At 39.5% G+C, this 23,064-nt stretch overlaps 1 protein-coding gene across 2 annotated transcripts in view; it reads left to right on the forward strand.

Annotated features, from left to right (window-relative positions):
• Positions 1 to 20,385, forward strand: part of RDX (radixin) — a 43,320-nt gene extending 22,935 nt beyond the window's left edge. The window contains exons 4-14 of one of the 2 annotated variants that reach the window (XM_063127075.1): positions 1,977 to 2,072; positions 3,347 to 3,621; positions 5,334 to 5,417; positions 5,923 to 6,069; positions 6,341 to 6,437; positions 8,175 to 8,338; positions 12,135 to 12,265; positions 14,416 to 14,576; positions 15,228 to 15,320; positions 16,041 to 16,286; positions 17,914 to 20,385. In XM_063127075.1, the coding sequence (XP_062983145.1) occupies positions 1,977 to 2,072; positions 3,347 to 3,621; positions 5,334 to 5,417; positions 5,923 to 6,069; positions 6,341 to 6,437; positions 8,175 to 8,338; positions 12,135 to 12,265; positions 14,416 to 14,576; positions 15,228 to 15,320; positions 16,041 to 16,286; positions 17,914 to 18,078 (1,659 nt within the window). In that variant the 3' untranslated portion in view covers positions 18,079 to 20,385. The remainder of the gene's footprint in view (positions 1 to 1,976; positions 2,073 to 3,346; positions 3,622 to 5,333; positions 5,418 to 5,922; positions 6,070 to 6,340; positions 6,438 to 8,174; positions 8,339 to 12,134; positions 12,266 to 14,415; positions 14,577 to 15,227; positions 15,321 to 16,040; positions 16,287 to 17,913) is intronic. The other variant, XM_063127076.1, reaches the window with a different exon arrangement.
• Positions 20,386 to 23,064: the final 2,679 nt, after the last annotated feature.

Genomic DNA, 23,064 nt, shown 5'->3' on the forward strand with positions numbered 1-23,064 from the left:
GGGTATAGTGGCAGAAGAATTTGAACATGTAAGCCAGCACCTGAAGCTACACCCTCCTAGGTCCTACAGACTCTACCAAAAGTATTTTAACTTTCCTGCTCCTGGGAGAACTAGCAAAGAGCATTGAACATTGGATCAGTCCCACAAGATATTACTTTAACATCCCTCCCCTAAATCCCTGGCATTGGAGCAGGGGTTTGGACTTGGTGGCCTTATAGGCCCCTTCCAACTCTACTATTCTATGATTCTATGACCCCTGGTGAAACCACTCACTGTGATTAGACACCAGAACTGCCAGGGACAAAACTATACTTTTCTCCCTCTCCCATCTTCCAACTCTGGTGTTTTCTTTATAAGGAGAATTTGGGGGGGAAATGTATCAATTTTTGGAGACGTGTTGTCTGTGATCTGCTTTAGAAGAGCCCTGATTCAATTTGAATCTGCCTTGTTTAGGATTTGGCACACCTCTATTTTGCAGTGTTGTAGTCTATTTATTTAAAATTAAACAAAGGAGAAATAGTGACCAAGTTGCTTTAGCTACCTAAAATAAAACCTGAAAATTAGTGAATTTGGTTTAGCACTTCTGGTTTGCCAAATTCATAGTTTTATAAGTTTATAGTATGAAGGGTTTTCTTTCATGGATGTGTAATCAGACTGACTCTTTCTGATATTTCCTTGTTCTTAAAATAAAAATCAGTTCATATTGTGCTGCTATAATTGGACTAGTGGGATCCTCTAATTCAGCTTTCTTCAACCTGGTGCTCTCCAGATGTTTTGGAGAGCACCAGGACTTCTGGGAGTTATAGTCCAAACCTTCTGGAGGGGAATCAGATTCGGAAGGTGGCTCTAGTGCAACACAGTCATTTCCCAATGTGTTATATATTTTATATTCTTATTTAAAACTATCTCAGTGTCCTTTTTCATAAATTTGCATATTTCTGATTCTTACAAAAAAAAAAAGAGGCTATGAATATATGCACACAACATGTTTTCAAACTTGAAAAGTAAGTTGTGGGGGTGGGGAGAGATTTAATCACTTTGTAGAAGCTGGTTTTCTATGCTGCTCAAATAACAGCTGAACTGCACACTTGAATATTAAATTTCTCTGGTTTCATCAACCCTAAGTGAATCTTTATTCATATAGAGAAAATGAATAGAAAGATTTTACTCTCTCTCCTAATATAAGGCTCATCCAGTGAAACTGAATGGTGAAAATTCAAAACACAACACTTAGTTTTAAACTGTGGATGAGATGTAATGGCTAGGAATGAGCTGCTTTGTAAAGGTTTTGCATGTGCTCAATTGTAAGTCCATTCTGTCCCATTTTCTGTGATTTTTTTAAATATAAAACTCATGAAAAATCATACCAAGACTTATGAGTACAAGGTTCCTAGTGGCATTAGTTTTCCAGATTCTGAATCCTTAGCTGCTAATTGTGCATTTGTAGGTACTGGTGACCTGGCTTAAACAGTACACTGGCTTCATGGAATTGTGGCTTTTTAATGGGAAGCCCATTGTACATATTCAAACTTTGGATGTTACTACTTACGGCAAAATGGTTTGCCACTGTGTTATTTCTTGCCCTGCAATAGCCTTCCTCAACCTAATGTCCTCCAGACGTTTGAACCAGCTCCCATCAGCCCCAGCCAGCATGGCTAATGGTCAAGAATGCTGGGCGTTCTCATCCAAAATATCTTGAGAACACCATGTTGGGATAGGTTGCCCTATATGAACTGCATTGCTATGTTGTCGGCCAGCCATTTGCTGTTCTGGGTGTGTGTTACCTTAATGCCCTTCTCTTTTGCTGTATTTGAGATTCTCTTCCCAAGTTCTAGCTTTCCTTAGTCTGTTATGGCTTGGGTTTTTCTCCTTGAAGAAAGAGGCTAATCAAAGAACATCTGGGTTCCCTTGATAATACAATTGAAATTTAATTGTCAAATTTTAATGTGATTAATATAGATGTACTTCTTTTTAAGGTTGTAAAAACTGTTGGCCTACGGGAAGTCTGGTTTTTTGGACTGCAGTATGTGGACAGCAAAGGATACTCAACTTGGTTGAAGTTGAATAAAAAGGTAATGTTGTACTATTTGTATTCAGTTCAGAACCATTCAATTTGATATAAAGATTCAATTGTGCATTGTAGGTGATTTGTGAAAACGTAATAATCGCAAAGTGTGAAGGCTATGTTGCAAGCCATGCTAATTTAAATACTAGATATGATGCCCATTTTTTTTCTTGGGTTTTATGTTGGCCAACCGTAAAGAAACCTTGTTCTGAACTGTTAAAAATAAATTCTAGAGTATATGATCTCATTTCTATTCGCCCTATTCCTGGCATGACAGTCTATTTCTATGGAAAACAAATTTGTGGATTCTGAATTTGTTTTCCATGGACTACTACTCGGTAATATTTTGTACTCTAATAATATGCAACCTGAAGTACTGTAATAATATGCAACCTGCATTCCTTTTTCCATTCAGAAACAGATTTCTCAAACACAGATCCTAATTCACCCCCTAATACTTTCCCGGGGCCATTGGTTGAAACATGCCCCCTACACCTGGTTGATTTCCCAGGCTCTATGTCCTTATAATGTTGGATCTCCTGGTTTGGTTAAATACTTCTCTCTCCAGTGCTTGTGCTTGCTGTGGATGTCTTGTGGGGTGGGGTGGAGTTGGGGGTGGGATGAGGAGAGGAGAATGAATAACCTATGAGCAGGTGCTCTGCCAATTTTCCTGTGGGACAAGTGTTCGAGATGTCTTTGTCTTTTAACCCTTTACTTGTTTTGAGATCTTTGAGGAGACGGAGTGTCAAAATGAAAGCAATTGGTTTTTACATTTTTGTGCAGTTCTTGGTAAACTTCTCAATGCTATATGAAATATTAATTTGAAGTTTGCCAGTTATCAATTAATGTGTTCAGTTTGGGAAGTCTGGTATATACAGTGCTCATTTGGCAAGTTCATGCAAAAAAAAAAAAACACTTTCTGCTGGTAAACTTCTAAAACTACAGCCATGTGTCATGTATATCTTTGTGAATGCAAGTTGGCTTTAGTGAAAATCAATCTTGAACCCAAACTATATATAGTTAGGTTTTCAGAACTGAATTTGTATAATGAAAGTTGAAGTAACACAAGAATACAATAAGGACTTTAAATGGTTTTATGTAGCCTCTGAAAGCTGTCGTGTTTTCCTAATTCCCAATTAATTATTTAGATGTCTGTGTGAATCACAAGTCTTTCAGTGTTGTGCTTTCTAGAGTTGAATTACAGTATGTAACAACCAGTGACTAGATTGCTTTTCCTGATATTCTTATGTTCTCTTTACCTTTCTAAAAACTCCATTTTAGGTAACACAGCAAGATGTAAGAAAAGAAAATCCTCTTCAATTCAAATTCAGGGCAAAATTTTTTCCTGAGGATGTGTCTGAAGAATTGATCCAAGAAATAACCCAAAGACTGTTTTTTCTCCAAGTCAAAGAAGCCATCTTAAATGATGAAATCTATTGTCCACCTGAAACTGCTGTTCTGCTTGCTTCTTATGCTGTTCAAGCAAAGTATACTGATTACAATAAGGAAGTACATAAGCTAGGATATTTGGCCAATGACAGACTTCTTCCCCAGCGGTAAGAAACCACTATGCCACATCAAAAGTCTGGAAACTCTGTTGCGGTATAGCACATCAGTTTAATATTAAAGCATGCCTGGTGGCCTAAGTGATACAAGGTAATAACCTGGTTCACACATAAAGCTAGCCCATGGCTTATTTAACCCATGGTTAACCCATGTTTTGTTGCTCAACCTGGGCAAATGATTGAACAAACCATGGCAAATGATTGAACAAACCATGGTTTGTTTTCTCAATCTCTGAGTTGTTTGTTTCCCACCTCCTTCACCTGCTTTCTCCTTGTATCCCAAATACCTTTGTGGCGCTGTAGTACTGGTATATAGAGTGGCTGGTTTTTATGACCACTCTTGCCTGCCACCTCTGTAGCCTTGTGAAATAACACCTGAACAACACACAGTTCCTGGTTCACATATAAAACCACCCATGGTTTAAACAACCAGAGTTCACAACCCAACAACAAATCATGGCTTTTCTTTTTGGGTTGTTTGTGATTAACAAACCATGGTTTGTTGGTGTGGCTGAGTTTGCTCATCACAGCAACTGAAAATTCATCAACCTATGGATCAAACCATGGGTTATAGTTATTTGTGAACCATATCTTTGTTCGAGTTAGTGCTTAAGGTAAGACTAAAGCATGCACTCCTCAGTGATGTTTGTGAATGGCATTTCATCTGTCGGAGAACTGCAAATGTTTAATATAACTGACACAATTTTCACCTCTTTTAAGATGAGAGAACACCAAATTTAGATAAGTTAGAAGGGAACCTTTAACACTGATCTCACAAGTATTATGCAGGCAGGGAAGCAAACCAAACTTCAAATGTTATCCATTGCTATTGGCTACACAACTTGGCAATTTAAAAATATTCATTTCTTCATCTAAGCAAGGATTCTTTAATAATTAAACTTTCCAAAAGGAAAACTAGCAAGCTTAACTAGTCAGTCCAATGGTCAGAAGGGCCAAGCTTTGATCCAATATTACCATCTTAAGTGAAGAGTTAATGGTAGCTGCTATTTACTAATGTTATTGTTAATCAGTCATGCCAGTAAATTGTTTTGCATTTATAGAGGAAAGATACAGTCAGTGATTAGTTATAAAGCTCAGCAGAGATTGCTCTTACATTGTGTATCTGTTCCTGTTTTCATTACTATTTTTATAGTGTTAATGAGAGGGATTTTATTGTTTTTAAATCATTGTAATATGCTCTGAGTGCTGTGGAAGGGTGGGATGTAGCTTCCTCATTAAAATAAATACAAGAAAACTGGGATTTCAAGAACTGGAAGTAGAGTTGAAGGCATGGGATAGATCAGGCAGACTTTTTTTAGTTCTTTACCAAGCTTTAAAAATGGGTGAATGTCCTTTTGGACTACTGATTTTTTTCTTATTGAAGGACTTGTTGTTGTTGTTGTTGTTGTTTTAAACAACTTGATTCATACTCTCCCCATTATTTGTTTTCAAATGTTAGCAATTGTTCCAAGTTTTTTCTAGGCTAAATATACTCTGAGAGCTTTTCAGATTCCTCTCACATGCTATTTGTTGTTGCTGACTCAATTATTATTATTATTATTATTATTATTATTATTATTATTATTATTATTTATATAGCACCATCAATGTACATGGTGCTGTACAGAATTGCCTAAATTGATAGTGCAGGTTTTGTGTAGAAATATCAGATAAACATTTTATGATGATCCTTATCTTTACAGTGTCTTGGAACAGCATAAATTGACAAAAGAGCAGTGGGAAGAAAGAATACAGAATTGGCATGAGGAACACAGAGGGATGCTAAGGTAATTTCCCCAGTATAGCTGTAGTCCTTCTCCTTTGAAATTAGCTTGCTTTTGTTTACCCCTTACCTTATTCCTACAGACAAAAACAGTGTTGCTTGTTGGTCTAGCTGAAACATGTTACTCCAAAGAGGGATTTTAGTTCATTCTTGTATATAACTAGGTTAGGTTTTTTATCACCTTTTCCTGATTCTAATTTAAATCTGTATAAAATTATAATGACACATATGGCTTGCTAGTAATTGGCCTCAGTTAGGGCTACAATTCCATCTCCATTTATTTGCCAAGAGAGACCCCTTCAAGTCGGTAGGAGTAACTTCCAAAAAAGCATGAATAAGACTGGGTCTGCAAATCTCATTGTTCTCAACAGATGCAAGGATGTATTTACACGTTTTGCATCCATCTCTTGCAGTGAGACTTTTGCATGGTTGGGCCCATGACCGTTTCAGTCTTTACAGTAAGATAGACTTGCATTTTATGTGGTTTAAATTATGTTTTCCATTATCAGGGAAGATTCTATGATGGAATACCTCAAAATTGCACAAGATTTGGAAATGTACGGAGTCAACTATTTTGAAATAAAGAACAAAAAGGGAACTGAGTTGTGGCTTGGTGTCGATGCTTTGGGTTTGAATATTTATGAACATGATGACAAGTAAGTAGTACTATTTCAGTGTTCCTGAAATACTGGTCAAGGATTGCTCTTCTTAATAAGGTTCTGTATATATTTTAAAAATATACCCTTCGAGGAGAATCTGAGCTGTGGAAATTAATCTGGTGGAGGAAAGGAATGTGGGTGGTCCTGCCTTTTTGACAGAGGTGGATGAGATTACTTTGGTCCTTCTGTGTTTATGGGTGGTTGTTTTGTTTTTTTCAAAAGGTGTGTGTTTGCCATTTTATTAAACGATTTTTCCTCTTTACGAAAGGTTGACTCCCAAAATTGGATTTCCTTGGAGTGAAATCAGGAACATTTCATTTAATGACAAAAAGTTTGTGATAAAGCCCATCGATAAAAAGGCCCCCGTAAGTAAATCTTGTTTAAGCCAGAGATTGTTATAGGCCAAATCTGTATCCCTTCCCTCACTGATTTCCTTTCTTAATTATTGTACAATATTTATGTTGGATTTTTTCCACTTACTGGTTTTACTTATTTTTGCCCTGAGTGACAATCTTTCCCAGTAGAGTTGGAACTAATTCCATGCCTCCTTGTCCACAGTCCCCTGCTATTGTCTGCCACTTTCATTTCAATGTGAACAGCCCGGAGAGCTTCGGCTAATGGGCAGTATATAAATGCAATAAATAAAATAAAATAAATAAATGTTACAAAGCAAATTGACTTAATAAGGCAGTAAATGTGGTTTGGTGCAAATAAAATGTAATTGAATTCCTTTGGTATTGAAATAAGGTCATAAGGCCTTGTTGGATCCAGTCTTAGATCTATTCCAGCAATCTGTTATCAGGAATGGCCTTCAAAATGTCCTTGGGAGTGCACAAATAGATGTGGTGGTGGTGATAATTCCATGTTTACAGGATCCATTTTGTTGTTATGGTCAATAGCCGCTAGCTTAGAATTGTACACATTGATGGAAAATAGGTCTATCAAAACCTTAGCATTTCCGTCTTGTGATAGTGAATTCTATCACAATAGTAAATAGGCATCTTGAACTGACTGCCGAATTGGATATATCTGAATTCTAGTACAATTCTAGTACAACAGAATTCCCCTCTCTCACTACACCATTAATGATTTTAGAAACCTTACTCATTCCCCCCCCACCAAAAAAACAACAACTAAGAACACTCAGCCTCTTTTCGTTTTCCTCATAGGCAAGATGCTCCAATCCCTTGAATTGCCTCTACCTTTTCTGGATCCAGTATTCTTTCTAAAATGTACTTGGTATTTTAAAATGCACCTACACAATAGGTTTACTACTTTCCTGTTCAATTCTCATTTATTTATTTTAAGTATTTTGCGGGCACTCCCCCGCCAAAAAGGCTCCTAGAGCGGCTTACAAACCACCAGACAATCCCTGCCTGCAGGCTTACGGTCTAAAATGACATGACACACGAGGAAAAAGGGAATGGGGAATGAAGAGGGAAACACAATTATTTCAGCAGAGCTGGTGGAATAGTCTCACCACTCCCTGAGTACAGTCTGCTAGAATGGCTGCTGCTGGTGACAGTGGAGAGAGGAGGCGCCTTCATGATTGTGGCCTTCAGCAGGACTGGTGGATTGACCCTGCTTTCCCTCCTATCTCTCTCAGCTCAGCCTGGTGGAACTTGCCTTTTCAGTGCAGCATTATACTAAGTTGTTGTTGTTTTTCGTTAGAGTTTCCGACCATGAGTCAAGATACGTTTCAGCGTAGTTACATCCAAATCAAACCCTGAAGTCTATATGTGAAGTTTTCTTTCTGTCTCTAGTGTATGTAATTTCCCAAATCCTTCTGAATTCCTTCTGCCTGTCTGCTGCACAGTCATTTAGTTCAGAGATCCTTTTGGAGCTCTTCCCAGTCTGGTTGGGATTTTAACATCCTTAGCAGTTTGGTGTTCTTTGCAAACTTGGTTTTGTCACTGATTGCGGCTATTTCTAGGTCATTTATTGTTCTGTTTTGGAACAGCTAAGGACTGGTGCTTCATTAAGGGGTGGTTAGACTTAACTAGGAATCTCATTTAAGAAGCTGGTATGTCTGTGTTCTTCATAAACCTATATGTTTCTAAAATATAAATGGGATTGCAATAACTTAAAATATTTTTCTTTAGGATTTTGTGTTTTATGCACCACGCCTGAGAATTAATAAGCGGATATTGGCACTGTGCATGGGAAACCATGAGCTATACATGAGAAGGAGGAAGCCAGATACAATTGAAGTTCAACAGATGAAGGCCCAAGCTAGGGAAGAAAAACACCAAAAACAAATGGAAAGGTATGATACAGATGACCTATGAACAGATTGGTGTTCTCTTGGTATTTAGAACTGTTTTCATGGCTCTGTTTAGCACATATCAAATAGAAACTGACCTAATGAGGAAAAGAACGATTGGCTTAGGCTCTATTTGCTCTTGTGGAGAGAATACTCTGAAAATAGTGAGCGATTGCCCTTTATTAAATCAGTGCCAAACAGTGCAAACTATTGTTGATTGGGAGCTTTATTTGTATTTTTATACAAGACTTATACAGTTCCGGACAATGACATGGATTATATAGGGAGAAGGGAAGGATATTTATTAAAAATCCTTATTTTTTTTGGCCCTGGGTAGTAGCTATGAAAGCTCATGTGCTTTTCCAGCCGTGTTCCACAACAGGATTTGTCCTCCAGCAAAGTGTAGTGAGAACAGGCTGCCTCTAATTGGACTGTGCTAGAGTCCTGATGCTTTGGGGAAAAACAAACTGCTTGTACTGGCATGTTTACCACATATTCCCACTGTGACTTCAGAAGATCCTGTAATAGGTAAGCTGAATATTGATATGTAAGTGCCATTTTGATATTATATATACTTCAACTTAAGTGTAGGATCAGATTGAACATTGTTGCTTTATGATGTGCCTAATCTAATCCATATCATAAAATAGAGGTGACCCCTCGGCCAACATTCCAAGGTTATGTGGTACCAAGCAGATTGGTGTTCTCTTGGTAGTTGTGTGTATAAAATTAGAAGCATTTACATATTGCTGCATTAAGCTGATCTTCATCTAAAGTGGTTCGCATGTTCTGTTCTCAGTTAGCGAGAGAGTAGAACAAGCAGAAAAGGGTCAACTCTTTCTTTCATAGAAGGCAGGGCCAAACATGTAAATAACTTGTCATTGTGTAAGGGGAGCAGACCCTCAGTCTTGGCTCTCTGAACTATAGGGTTGATCTGCTGGTCCCAAGTTAGGCTTGGGCCTCATCTACACCAAGCAGGATATTGCAGTATGAAAGTGGTATATAAAAGGCAGGAGCCACACCAACCAGGATATAACACAATGAAAGTGGTATATGGTATGTGTCATGGGTCCCAACAGTTCTCAGAAGCGGAATTCCCCTTCCTCCCTTGCACTTCAGACTCTTCAGTCATGATCCATGATTGCAGCCACCAAGTCAGTGTCCTAGGTGAGATTCTTACAGTGGTTCCTCCTATGGTACCAAAACCAAATAAGGGGTTTAAAACACATGATGATGGAACTGTCCCTGTAAAGTATCAGGATCTTCCCAGTAGTATCTCAATCACCAAAGCAGAACTTCTCAAGGTATCAAAAGCAGAGGCCATTGATGCAGTGGCCCTGGTGGCTTTTACATCTTCCTACCTCTCACTTACACTGCAAGGACGCCCCTTCCCTTTGGCCCAGGGGAACCTGTTTTTCAGAACTGATGGATCTCAGTGTGAGTCCTCCTTGGGGACTGCCATTGCACCTGGAACTGATTTCCTAAAGACAGATTCTGCATCCAGACACAGGCTGGTTCCAACTGTGCATTTGGTGGTTGAACAGGAGTTCTTCCAGAGGTTGTTTGAACCATTTTAGCCTCCCATAAAGGCCTGCATCTGTGAGATGACATGTAAAGTCCTCCAACGATGGTGTAAGTGACAGGAGGTGTTCCCAAGCAGAGCTCAGGTGCCAGATATTCTTACCTTTCTATAGACATGGCTAAATAACAGCTTTGCCCCAAATTCCCTTAAAAGCAGGCTGTAATCATCAGGAATGTCCTGAAAACTTATGGAGTGCTTTCTCTTTCCAGTCACCTGCAAGTCAAGAATTTTCTTCTCCAGTGCCTTGCTCTTCCCCCTCCCTTACAGACTTACTGTAACGGAGCCTCCATTTGAGACTTTGTGTTTGGTACTTCTTGGGTACCTTAGTTGGAAGGCCAACTTTCTGGTGACTTTGATTTTAGCTAGGAGGGTGGGAGAGTCAGGAGCTCTCTGTGTGTTCCTTCTTCGGTGACTCCAGTTTCATACCTAAGGTCAGTTTGGCATTGCATTGAGCCCAGGAGGTTGTGCTCCCCAATTTTTGCCTGAATCCATTGCTCCACTGGGAAAGGAGGGGACATAAACTTGATGGTTGTAAGCACCATCTACATCAGACATTCTTGAGAGTCCCAGTGTTCAGATGCCTGCCTTATCCATGTCTTGTAAAGGTGGAGAACTAAGGGAGGAAGGTCAGCAGGGCCACCATAAGCTGTTAGGTCATGGAATGCTGTTTAGTCCTGGCCCCTGTTTCTGGGCATCTTCCTTCCTTCCTTCCCCCCTTCCTCCTCCTCCTCCCAACATTGGCAGCCCTGTATATTAATGCTCCTCTGGAGGACACATGCAGGGCAGCCTCCTGGGCGACTCCTCCAACTTACATTTGACATTACAACATATATAAATGCACATCTTCAGAAGCTTTCTTTGGATGAATGGTGCTGCAGCAACTTTTTCACCTACCCATACAGTGATACTGCATTTGGATGTCCTCGTGAAGTGGTCAATGAATAGTGGAACAGGTAGCCCTGCCCAGAACGTACAGGAATTTTTTACTGGCTCAGTTCAGACAACACGTTTCTCAATGGTGGTTTTAGAAGCCTACAATGGAGTTTTTACACCACTATTGAGACATGTGTGGTCTGGCAGGAAAACTCCACCCCATGGTGGAGTTTTTTGGAAAATGCTCCACGCTGAATATTATGCTGTGCAGAAGAGAGTTTCTGCAAACTGTTGTGTTGTGTGGTAGGCTCTGTGGAATTTTCTGTTGCGTTGAGTTGACTTTTTCCACTGGCTACAGAGTTCCCTGGCAAGAGCGGCAAAAGGAGAGGCACTGGGATTGCTGGTTTTGCAGGAGGACCAGGGAAGGAAATAGGGTGTAGAGGAACGGTCAATCAAACATCACAGTGGATTTTACTCAACTCCACAGTAGCCCACAGTCACACAACGGTGGAGTTAGAACATGTTGTGTGGGGAGTACTTCCTAAAAACTCAACCATTGACTGGAGTTTTCACACTGCGTTGACTAAGGTGTTGTCTGAACTGAGCCACTGTGTAGGTTGAGAGAGTATGTATTACATTCACACAGTAAGCCCACTCGTTAGGGACTCTGCTGGAAGCTGTTCTTCTCTCTCTCCCTCCCTCCCTCTCTCTCTATGTTTTCTTTCCTTTATTGGATCCTACTTCTTTGCCTTATGTTCTAGCTAGAGTTTGATAGCTTAATTCAAGTCTGGAGACTGAGGGGATTTTCCCCTTCCCAAAGTTATCTAAATGTTTAGCCTGCCTTCCACAGAAGAGGGCATTGACCCTTTCCTGCCAGCTCTTCTCCACACTAACCAGAAAAACCTTCATGGTAAGTCCAACTTCACTGTTTTATATTGTAAGTCAACTTGGGAAGTCTTCAGTATTGGAAGACAGCTGAGAAATATATTAAATAATAACTTTTCATTTCAATTTCCATCCTGGTCGTCACACTGCGATTTGGTTCTTTTAGACATTTAGGATATAACTTTGAAATCTGCCAGAACAAACCTGGTTTATTGCAGTAGGGTTTCCCCCAGTATATCACTTAGGGTGCAACCCTGTGCATGTTTAGACAAACAAAAGTCATACAGCTCCTAGCTGAAGGATGCTGGGGTGTTGTAGAACTTTTTTTCCTGTCCAAACACGCATAGGATTGCATTGATGTTGTTGGGATCAACTTGGCATGTTTGAATAAATGGACTTACTTATGGACCATAATTTAAGATTAAGCTGCTCTGCTATTCTTACATCTCTTTAATTTAGGGCACAACTAGAGAATGAGAAAAAGAAAAGGGAAATAGCAGAAAAAGAGAAGGAGCAAATAGAGCGTGAAAAGGAAGAATTGATCGAACGGCTAAGACAAATTGAAGAACAAACAATGAAGGCCCAAAAAGGTGAGTAATTGCATTACATTTACTTCCTTTGATAAATGTTGTGTGTTAGAAGGCAATGTGATATGTTGTATTCAGAGTTAATATTAGAAAGTTGACCACTAGCTTAGTAACAGTTGAATTTGATGTGCATATTATTTTTAATAGCAACATTTTGCTCTTTTGTTTGAGTGTGATTTATGGACAGTAGTGCAAAGGCTTTGTGTGCCATTGTGAAGAGTAAGAATTTACAATGTCTAATCCTGATTCTGGACGTTAACTTTTAAAAGACATTAGCTGCTTAGATCAAAATAAATTCAGCTATGCAGTGGTAAACACTTCATATGATATTCTTCCATGGGTTTGCATTAAGTTTTAGGTTTTGAATTATTTACTATCTTACTGAGAAGAAATATATTTGTCTATAAGCCACAGTTTCAGTAAAACTGAAAGAAGCCTATTTGAATTATAAGTTTACTTCTAAAATAGTGATCTTCATCTGATCCGTGTAGGTCAGATATCTAAAACAGTAATAGAAGTTTTTATGGAGAAAACACCTCCAAAGGAGAGAAAGAAAGCAAAGGGGCAAATGGCAAAGAAGGAAGCATGAAAGAAGTATGAGTATAAATCCCCACCCATAGTGAGGTGCTCTATATTCCAATCTGCTGGAAAAGTACAGTCAAATTGGATTTACTTCTGGAGCATTTCTAATCTTTAAAAAATAAATATTTATATTGTTAAATGTAGTAGTTTCTGGTTTCTTTACAGGATTTCACACTACATTTTCCTGCTACCGCCATTTAACTTTTTTGTTCTTGATTTTTCTGGATTGTAGCACAACTGTCCTATGATATGACTTGTAAAGCCATAATGAGTCTTTATCCTATGCATGTTTAGACAGAAAAAGTCCTAAAACTTCCACCATGCCCCAGCCAGACATGCTGGCCGGAAAATGCTAGAAGTTGTAGGATTTCTTTCTGTCTAAACATGCATAGGATTGCACCTTGTAACATAATTGGACAAAAGAATAGCCAGCATTATTTTAATTTTTATTGGTTCCTTATAGTGAACCAGTTCTTTGCAATATTTAAACGTTTGTCTGTCTCTTTTTAAAAAATGGCTTGTAGAAGGTGCTGGAGGCAACAATTCCCCAAACTGTTTGCTGTGTAAGAGCTGCTAGTGTGCTTCAAGAAATAAACAATGTAATTAAAGGTGCCTGGGAACCTAAAGTACCCACCCACAGAAGGCAAATGTAATCTATATGTTGCTGATTCAGACTTACTGGCCGCTATGGGTTTGTCCAAACCAAGAGGTCAGGAAGGGAATATGAATAGCTGAGCCTGAGGCTTGCATATTTCAAGCCAGAACATTTGGCAGAATCACAAAGAAGGCACCTAAGAATTCTGAAACGTTTTTCAAGCAGCAAGTGCAGAGCTGGTGCTTTTAAAATTGCATGCAGGTGTCTAAAAATTGGAAGCATTTTTGCAACCCTTGGAAGGAACATGGAAAGCTGCCTTACACCAGGTCAGAGTATTTGCCCATTTAGCCCAGGACTGACTGCCATTGGCTCTTTAGAGTCTCCAGATCTGCTATAGTTCGTGTGTGTGTGTGTGTGTGTGTGTGTGTACACCTCTTACTCAGCCATTTGGGTTGCTATGTCTTTGGTGAACCGGCTTGCTCTTGGGCTTTCTTTTGCTTTTATCCTTTCCTCGTACCATAACTGTTGACAGTTTTGACGGTTAGTAGATTTGCATGAATGCAAAGTCCTTTTGAGTTGTAAAATTTTTTTTTTTAGAAAGCATGTCTGTGCATTGTTTTAGATGCACAAGCTCCTCACTAGCAGCATAAAATAGAGAAAACATTGAAATAGCCCATTGCAGTGTAAAGTTTGCCTTAGATTATAATCTGTCATGTTTGAGCTGCTGTGCAAACAGGTCCTAGGTAATCTCAGCCAAAAGATGTTAAATCTACACCTGCTTCTGCTCTTTAAAAAGCAATGTGAGACTGAATTTATGCAGTCTTGAAAATCTTTAAAGTTTTGACGATTCAGGGCAATCCTTGCACTTGTAGATGGTTCATTTTGGTATAACACTGTTTTTGGGTAGTTAATCTGAAGGGATAAAATCTGGCTATGTTGTTGAGACATTTGGTCTTCTTTTATAACCATTTCACAGAACTGGAAGAGCAGACGAGAAGAGCTCTAGAGCTGGATCAGGAACGAAAGAAAGCAAAAGAGGAAGCGGAACGCCTGGAAAAGGAACGTAGATCTGCAGAAGAGGCAAAATCTGCACTGGCAAAACAGGCTGCCGACCAAATGAAGAATCAGGAGCAGCTAGTAAGTTACATACAAGCTGTGTTGGACTGTGTTGTTTTTTCAGAGGAGAGTTAAAACGGATACATCCCAGGAGGAATCAAAATTTAAGTAAACGATGCAGGACCACAAGTTCATGATGCCACTTGCACACAAAACCATAGATGAATGTAGTTGCTCCTCCTGTTGAGATGTACTCGGAGAGGGGGATTAATGTTGGATTTTCCCATATTTGAACCAGTAAATCCATTGTCTAGTAGTCTATGAGATTCAAATACTCCTTAAATTACATTATGCTGCTATCTCACTAATGGCGCTGTACCTTCCTTTTCCCAAGGAAGCCTTCCTGGCTCCTTACCATCTTGAGTTTTTTTTTAAAAATTGTTTCTTTTTGGTCTAGCTATTTTAGTTTGAATGGTTGCCAGTTCGTTGCATTATGCCTAAGAAAATATGCTTTATACGACTTTTTTTTATAAAATATACTGACTTAATATATAGGTAATACTTTCGGTAATGCCTCCAAAACGCCCATGTGCAGGTCACATTCTGATTCTAAAGAAGTCATGTACGATGCAGACAATTTTATAACTGGACTGAAATCACCAGATGGCAACCTGGGTTCATCTGTATTGCAAACCATTATGTGAGGTTGCTTTTTTCTTTCTTGTTCCCTAGGCAGCAGAACTTGCTGAATTCACTGCTAAGATTGCACTTTTGGAGGAGGCCAAGAAAAAGAAGGAAGAAGAAGCTTCAGAATGGCAGCACAAAGTAGGTATTTTGTGTACTAAAGCTGGCATTTGTGAATAGTTAAAGTATTCTGACCCATCTGCCAGAGCTATTTTCATTTATTGTGTTTATTTTAAATAACAAGGCATTTCCCACCAGTGGCTCAAATTCCCTGCCTGTTTTTCTGGAACCTTGTTTTGTACTAATACCTACGAGAGGAGGGAAATACTCAGGTTTGCATATTACCATGGCCTTTCATCTTTTCTTCCCAGGTAGAAAATAGGATATGGATATGCAATATGGATTCAGTATCCAGGAGGGAGACATGTATGGATATCTTCATAGGCTTAACTATCCCCAAATAATTGCCTTCTCTTTATGCCTCTTTGAAATCCCAGCCTAAATGGATGTCTTGTTTCGCTGTAAAAGAAACAAGAGAGAATGTCTGTTAAGATCTTTCTAAATGTGCTGTTTTGTCAAATAATTATGATGGGTGTTTGGGGTGGAGAGAGATGTATCACAGTTCCTTTATATCTGTTGATTATAGCTGAGAATATTTAGAAAGAGTTGGCTTTTGGTCTGTTCTTGAGACTACTTGTATATAATTTTAAGCATATAGGCTGTGGCCTACAAATCTATAAAAAGTGTGAGTACTTAAATTGTTTCAATCCCATTGACTCCAATGTGATTAAAGTGCAGGTTTGGCGACTTTTGGCTATTTGTGGTGCATGGGTGTTAAGTGATTTTTATTTCTTTTCTTAGGCTTTTGCAGCCCAAGAAGATCTGGAAAAAACCAAAGAAGAACTGAAGACTGTGATGTCAGCTCCTCCTCCGCCTCCTCCCCCGCCTCCTGTCATCCCTCCAACAGAGAATGAACATGACGAACAAGATGAGAATAATGCTGAAGCTAGTGCAGAATTGGCTTCTGAAGGTGTTGAAAATCACAGGAGTGAGGAGGAACGTGTAACGGAAACACAGAAGAATGAGCGTGTTAAGAAACAGCTCCAGGTAATGATGGCTTGTAGTGACATGTAATACAGGCCACAAACAAGAGTGTTCTTTACTTGGGGGATTATTTATACCCATCGGGAGTCTTTCTGTTCTTTGTATAGTAGTCCCATGCATACAATATCACAAATTGTTTTTGAACTTCTCCCAAGTTACCATCTGGGGGTGGGATATAGCAGGGCTTTCCTGCTGGACTTGCAGAGCAAGTTCAATGAGTTGTGGCCATAGCCTCAGCTGCTTTGCAAAAAGCAAAACAAAACATTTTATATATCCTTCACACATCTAGATATCATTAATATAATATGGAAGCATAATATTTCACAAGGTCTAGATTAAAAAAAAGTGTAATGGAAGAAAGTCTTCATTCAGTTTTTCATTTGTGCTGCATTATGAAATGAAATTGTTTTGAAACTGTAGAGTGGGAATACGGCAACCCCATGTGGTGATAAAATTTATTGTAAAATGCTCAGCACAGTAACATATTTTAATGTTCATAGGTATAGTGCAAATGTTGCTTTTATTCAGTGTGAATGTTGAGTATTAAACCAGTTAACACCTTTTTAAAAATGCTAAGATCAGATTACATTTTCATGGAAGCTCTTGGAGTGGACTTTTCTGCTGAGCTCCCTTTTTAAAGGTCTTTGGGCCCCTTCAATAATGCACATGAAGGCATCATTTACTTTGGAAGGGCATCAAGAATTTTGATTCAGTTAGTAAGCTTCCTGGCAATATTGTTGTACGAATAAGCATTATTCTCAAGTATAAATTTATATGATGTATTGAGAAGTAGGCAATTGTTTCAAATGGGTAAGGAAGTTAGTTTAATACAACTCAACGCTATAATTATCATCTCTCTAAAACAAAATATCTTTACCTTCCCACATGTTACAGTATCATAAGATGGCTTGAGCTGTGAGTTTGGCAAGATAGTAGAGTGCAAAGAATTAATGCAAATTATATACTTCTCTTCCTCGTCATCTCCCCTTCTCCAATAATTCTCCAGAATATGTGCATGAGGAATTGCATTTGTCTAAACCTTAGGTGATTCTTTGAAAACAGTAAGAAGTTGAAAACTGCTGTGTGGATAAAACATGTGTTTATTCTCAAAACTATGTCAGTGAACATCCTCAGTACAATATTTGCCACTTTCAAGAGGCCTTCCCCAACTTGGTACCCTGCAAATGTTTTGGACTTCAGCTTTCATCAGCCTCAGCCAGTATAGCAAATGGTCAAGAATGCTGGGAGTTGGAATTGAAAACATCTGGATGGCACAGGCTTGGGGAAAGCAAGATTGGGGTATTGATATTATGTGTACATAGAATTTCAATAGCTAGGGCACATGCACAGCCATTTCCCCCTCTGCACAAGTGCACTCTCATGTTTTAAATATAAACCTCAGGCTGTTTGCGTGGAACACTGACTTCGCTTGAGTGGCCCTTCAGAGGACGACAGACCAACTCCCATCAGCCCCAGCCAACATGGGCAGTAGTCAGGGATAATGGGAATTGGGTCCTAACGTCACCTGAAGGGCCACCATTGCCCATCCCTAGTGTATAGCAAACGAAATTTTGAACTTGATGGCTGGACGTGGCAAAGTCTGTAAACTCCCAATACATTTGTTCAACAGGCTCTGAGTTCTGAGTTGGCCCAAGCCAGAGATGAAACCAAGAAAACCCAGAACGACGTCCTTCATGCGGAGAACGTTAAAGCAGGCCGTGATAAATACAAGACTCTTCGACAGATCCGGCAAGGCAATACAAAGCAACGCATTGATGAATTTGAAGCAATGTGAGAGTTGTTCCTTTGCATATATGTTCTTCATTAAGCTTGAACCACCAGCAGAGAAACACAGGCCTTTCCACAGGTGAAAGGAACACACCCCACCTTGCCAAAGCACTTATACCAGTTTGTGGTTAAAACGCATTTCATGAAAGCTGTTCAACAATCAGGCAGCCTGTACGCTATGGCGCTCTGGGGGTGATGGTAGCAGTTTCCATGATCTCATATCACACATCTTTATTCTTTGTCCTCTGAAGGACTAGCATGGTCTCATGCTGACAAAGCTATTAACCCAAGCATTGATCATTTGAAAGAATACTAGTTTTTACCTTATAATAACTGACCACAGTTTTGGCATGGGTGCACTTTGGAATGTTCTTTTCAGTTTAGCGAATTTGCAAGAATTTTGATATTGCTGAATGCATCATGGGTTTTAAGATTTCCCCCCCGTTAGGTGGAATTCTTTGGTGTTTCATGTCCTGTCATCATTGATGGTTTTCTTTGCCTGCCTGTTCACAAAGATCTAGATGGCAGGTAGCTGTTCCAGCACACCTTTTTCTTTAAGAAAAAGAAAAGAAAAAGTGGAACGTTACCTGTAAAAACTTTTGCTTATAAGCTTTACTGAAGTCTTTAGTTTTTCAAATAAAGTAGGAAAAATTAAACTCTCTAGGTTCTCCTTCCCTTTGCACTCTGTTAGTCATCATATGGGATGCAATGTTGGAAACCTGGACCTTTCTGGCAAGGGAGCATATGAAAACATCAGTCCCATGGAGGGGACAGTATCCTACCTCACTACTATATATATGATGACTGGTCTTATAAACACCATATTGAAATGCTGTGTTAAGCTGGGATCTCCATAGCTAAACACAACACAAATCTAGGAGCCTTTACTCTTTAACATTTTGTTCTATTACAGATAGATTTATAGTATTCAAAGAGTGTTCAGCTGCCTTTTTGTCGAGTAAAATTATGCATCATGTATTTTACTTCTTTCTTTTTTCTTTTTAAATGTAACCTGTCACTGGTATATTATCCAATGAGAGGGAGTGAAATGTTTGAGCTTGTCTTCTGGATTTCTTTGTACTCAATTAACATTGCTGTGGGGCTCATTTCTTAATGAAGTCTGTGCATAAAACAATGCTGTCTTGCACATCATGTTCTCCCTGTTCTTTCCATGTTAACTCTGAAGATGCAAGGGAACAACATCCATGTGCTGTGCGTGTTCAGGGAATCCGGTCACAGGGATTGTGGCAGAACAGGGGCAAATGACTTGTATGAACAAACCTTTAGGTTGAAGTTCAATATGCGCTCAATAAACATTGAACGTGTGTTTTGAACCAATGGTGAATCACTCTTATCTAGTACTTCTTGGAATGACTAATCAAAATTGGGCACCTTGAGTTTGTGTTTATAGAAACGAAACTGAAACTATGTACCGTTTTTATAGATCTTTAACTAGCAGTTGGGAGAAAGAAGCTCTGCTTTCTCTGAGGATGGTTCAGCTGTCTTCTGTTTGGTATTATGCACTTAAATTTACACTTACCTATTACAATTGCCATTTTATTAAATTTTCATGCACAAATTCTTTATGAACCCTGTTGTGGGTTGTTTCTCCCCTCCCTCCCCCCCCCCCCCAATTTAAAGCAAATCCTTTGAGGGAGGACATCATGAAAGGGAATAGTATACATACACAAATTATTTTTGGGATAACGTTAGCTGGCTAACCTTGCATAGACTGGTGTGCAAATGCTGTGCACGTGCTCAAAAACACTGTTTGATTGCCCCCAGGTATTTCTGTTCCCAGTTGCAGAAAATGGGGCAAATGTATTGCATGTTTTCACGCAGTGAATCATGAGACCTCTATTTCTACAGTGTTCAAAAAATTTTTTTGCCATAGCAGGTGGAATGCTGTGCATGGTTCTTCCCTGAAATGTGTGCACATGCATTGACATGCTAGTCTATAAGTGTGAGGGGGGGATACCAGTTAGATTTGTTAATCATAATCTATAATGTATAGATTAGTATTTAAATGGATATAATCCATTTATAAAACTGTGTGGATTTTTCTAAGCAACCAAGAATTAATATCTGTAACAAGGATTTTCACTATGTGTAGAGGTGATGGTTGTCACCAGCTGTTGGGGAAACACTGATGCAGAGGCAGGAAGAAAATACTTGGTGAAGTAATTCTCAATGTGCTTCCCCATTTGTTCCCCCCCTCCTTATGTTTTGTGTTGTAAAATTAAGCTACAGTCAATAACATCTATTATTTTGGATAACACCCATTGGCTAATAATAAAGAGAATACAGTTCATTATTCTGAGGTCCACTGTTGTTATTTAACCCATCTTTCCCATGCAAAATTGTCTGGTTCTGTTGTAAAAACCTAATTTTCCTAGCACCACTGAATACATACCTGGAACATACATAATAAAAACCTTGTGACAGAAGTGCAATTGCAAGGGTAAGCAGAAAATGCGGAGGGAGGGCGGGGGTTCTAGGCTATCACCTACAGTTGCGAGGAAAAACGGTAATTGTGGGTTCAAAAGAGATGGAGCATTGGCACAATGATTCCCAAGGACAAAGAGCACAGGTGTTGCATGCGAAGTTTAGACCTGTTTCCTTGATGTGCGTCATGAGGTGACTGGAGAGGACTTGCACAGGTGACTGCCTGCATGCTTGAAAAATCCACTCTAGTTTTGCCAAGTGGAGGTGGATCGGTAGGTAGTACAAGATCTCTCCGCCAGAACCACAAACAGATTTCAGTGGAAGTTCATTTGTATGTCATTGGCTTAATGTTGCGCATACAGAGTGACTCCACTTGTAAGCCAGTTCATGAGCAACTGTTACCAGTTTTGTAATATAGATAATTCTCAACTTCCTGCAGTCAGAAAAACTGATGACAATCCATGTAAATGAAAGCTGCTGAGCTGAGACACTTGGTTCTAATAGTTAGACACTTCGTTCTACACGTAGTACTTCTGCATCAGTCTGTTTAGACACAATCCATATTCTGCCTTTGTAGCAGGATTTGGTTAAATCAGTGAAGGAACACAATGTGTTGGCTGGACAAATCCTGTTCAGCCATGAAGATTAATGATGATGACCCTAGCCTGAGAGATTATGACTAGCTCCTCACCATACCTCTTAGGGTGAATGTGAGGATGAAAGAGAAAACCTTCATGCACCCCACCCTGAGCTCTTTGGAGGATGGTTGAGATTCAGTTGTAAAACTTCAGGATTTCATCCATACATATTGTAGATGTCCTTTCTACCACCAGAAATTCCAGTGTCTGCTTTCTACAGCATACCACTCATTTTTGTTTTGTTTAGGAAAGGTTCAGAAAATGAAGCCCCACCCATGACTCCCATACAGAGGTTACACCTAGCTAAGAGGTATTTGAGGGAAAAGTCCTGTAATGGAAGCTGCCTACCTGTACCACTAGCTTTTCTACAGTCAAGTCTTTTGAGAAGAAAATTTGCTGGGATGATCCATGGGGCATACATGCACTTCTACATTCCTTTATGTCATCTACAGTTTTGTACTGGGTGCATGTGTGGTTGGAGGATTATGTTTAGATTCTGGCTCCCCAAGCATACCATGCATTTCACAGTATGTTTTCTGATTCTGTCTCCCGCCCCAAATATAGAATGAAGGTAGAGTTCAAAGAAATGTGTAATACATGTTTTATGTCCTCAGTTCCAGGAATGGTTGCTTAGAGATGAATGAATATTTTGGTTCCACTGGGCTCTTTCATATAGCTATCGTTTTGGAGGTGGGAAAGTAACCCAAAGCTGACTTCTCTCCTGAAGGAAATAGTATAATTGATTTTTGAAGGCACTGTGATTTTCTGTTTCATCTAGTGTGTTTTGAGTATAATTCCACTTTGCCAAAAGGACAATAGTCATGTCTTGTCTCCTGAATGTATTCTTGGCCATTGAGAGCACTTGCCACCATGTAAGATTGTCAAATAGCATACCAGGAAACAGTAGAAAACATAAGTTGAATGTATCCTGCAGTGGGTTATTCCTCCTGCTTGATCCATTAGGCTGTGCTGTGCAAAACAGACAACATTGCCCCTTCCCATGGAAGGAGAATCTGCTCTCTGCTGACCAGGCTTGTGTAGACTTCTGTCCTGTTTTCACTTTTGGGGGCTGGTTTGTTTGTTTTCCTGTGGGTGTGACTTTGCAAAACCACTTTCCATCTCAAAAACAATGGTTTAGTTCTATCTGTAGTTAAACTCTTTTTTTTGTTAAGCACTCTGTGCGATGTCCACAGATTCAGGCTTACTCCACCTCCATCCCTTGTGCAGAGTTTTTGTTAATGTTCTTGTTGTGTTCTCAGTCTTTTACAGCCTGAGTGCCAAATTGCCATCCAGAAAACCTCTCAGGGAAACATGTTACTAGTGGGTGTGGTCAGAGCCCAGAGTGGGCAGGGCCATCTCATTTTCACAGCCCTTTCTCACAGGCAGGCACCCACAACTGATCCATGAAGATCAGCTGAAGAGTGGGGCACAAGGCTTAAACCTTCCTCACCGGAATCCCATGGTGGGGATAAAAATCACTGCTAAGTGTTGAAAAACCTCTTTTCCAATTGGCTGCAAATTGGAGTTAAGAGTTTTTCCCTGCTTGGTGAGCATGGGGAAGAAGGTGGCAGGCCAAATGGGGAGCCCCCACAGCCCAGATGTTTCCCATGCCTGTGCTACAAGATTCTGTCCCTGTTCACACCAATCGCAGCAGTTAAAAACCCTTGACATGTATTCCATCCTCTTCCTAGTGAAGAAAAGCAATATATGTATACATCACATAGCTGCAACCACACTTTTTATTTATTAAAATATTTCTTGCCCACCTTTTGCACTAAAGGCCTTTCTTACAATAAAGTTAAAACTGAAATGCAACAATAAATAAAACAAATAAACATCAAAACTAAAAACTGCAGAGACCCAACTCCATAGCAAAGGAAAGAAGTTCTTCTCACACTCAGGACAGCACT

The sequence above is a fragment of the Elgaria multicarinata genome, chromosome 5 (assembly GCF_023053635.1).
Source record: "Elgaria multicarinata webbii isolate HBS135686 ecotype San Diego chromosome 5, rElgMul1.1.pri, whole genome shotgun sequence".
Classification (NCBI taxonomy): Eukaryota; Metazoa; Chordata; class Lepidosauria; order Squamata; family Anguidae; genus Elgaria; species Elgaria multicarinata.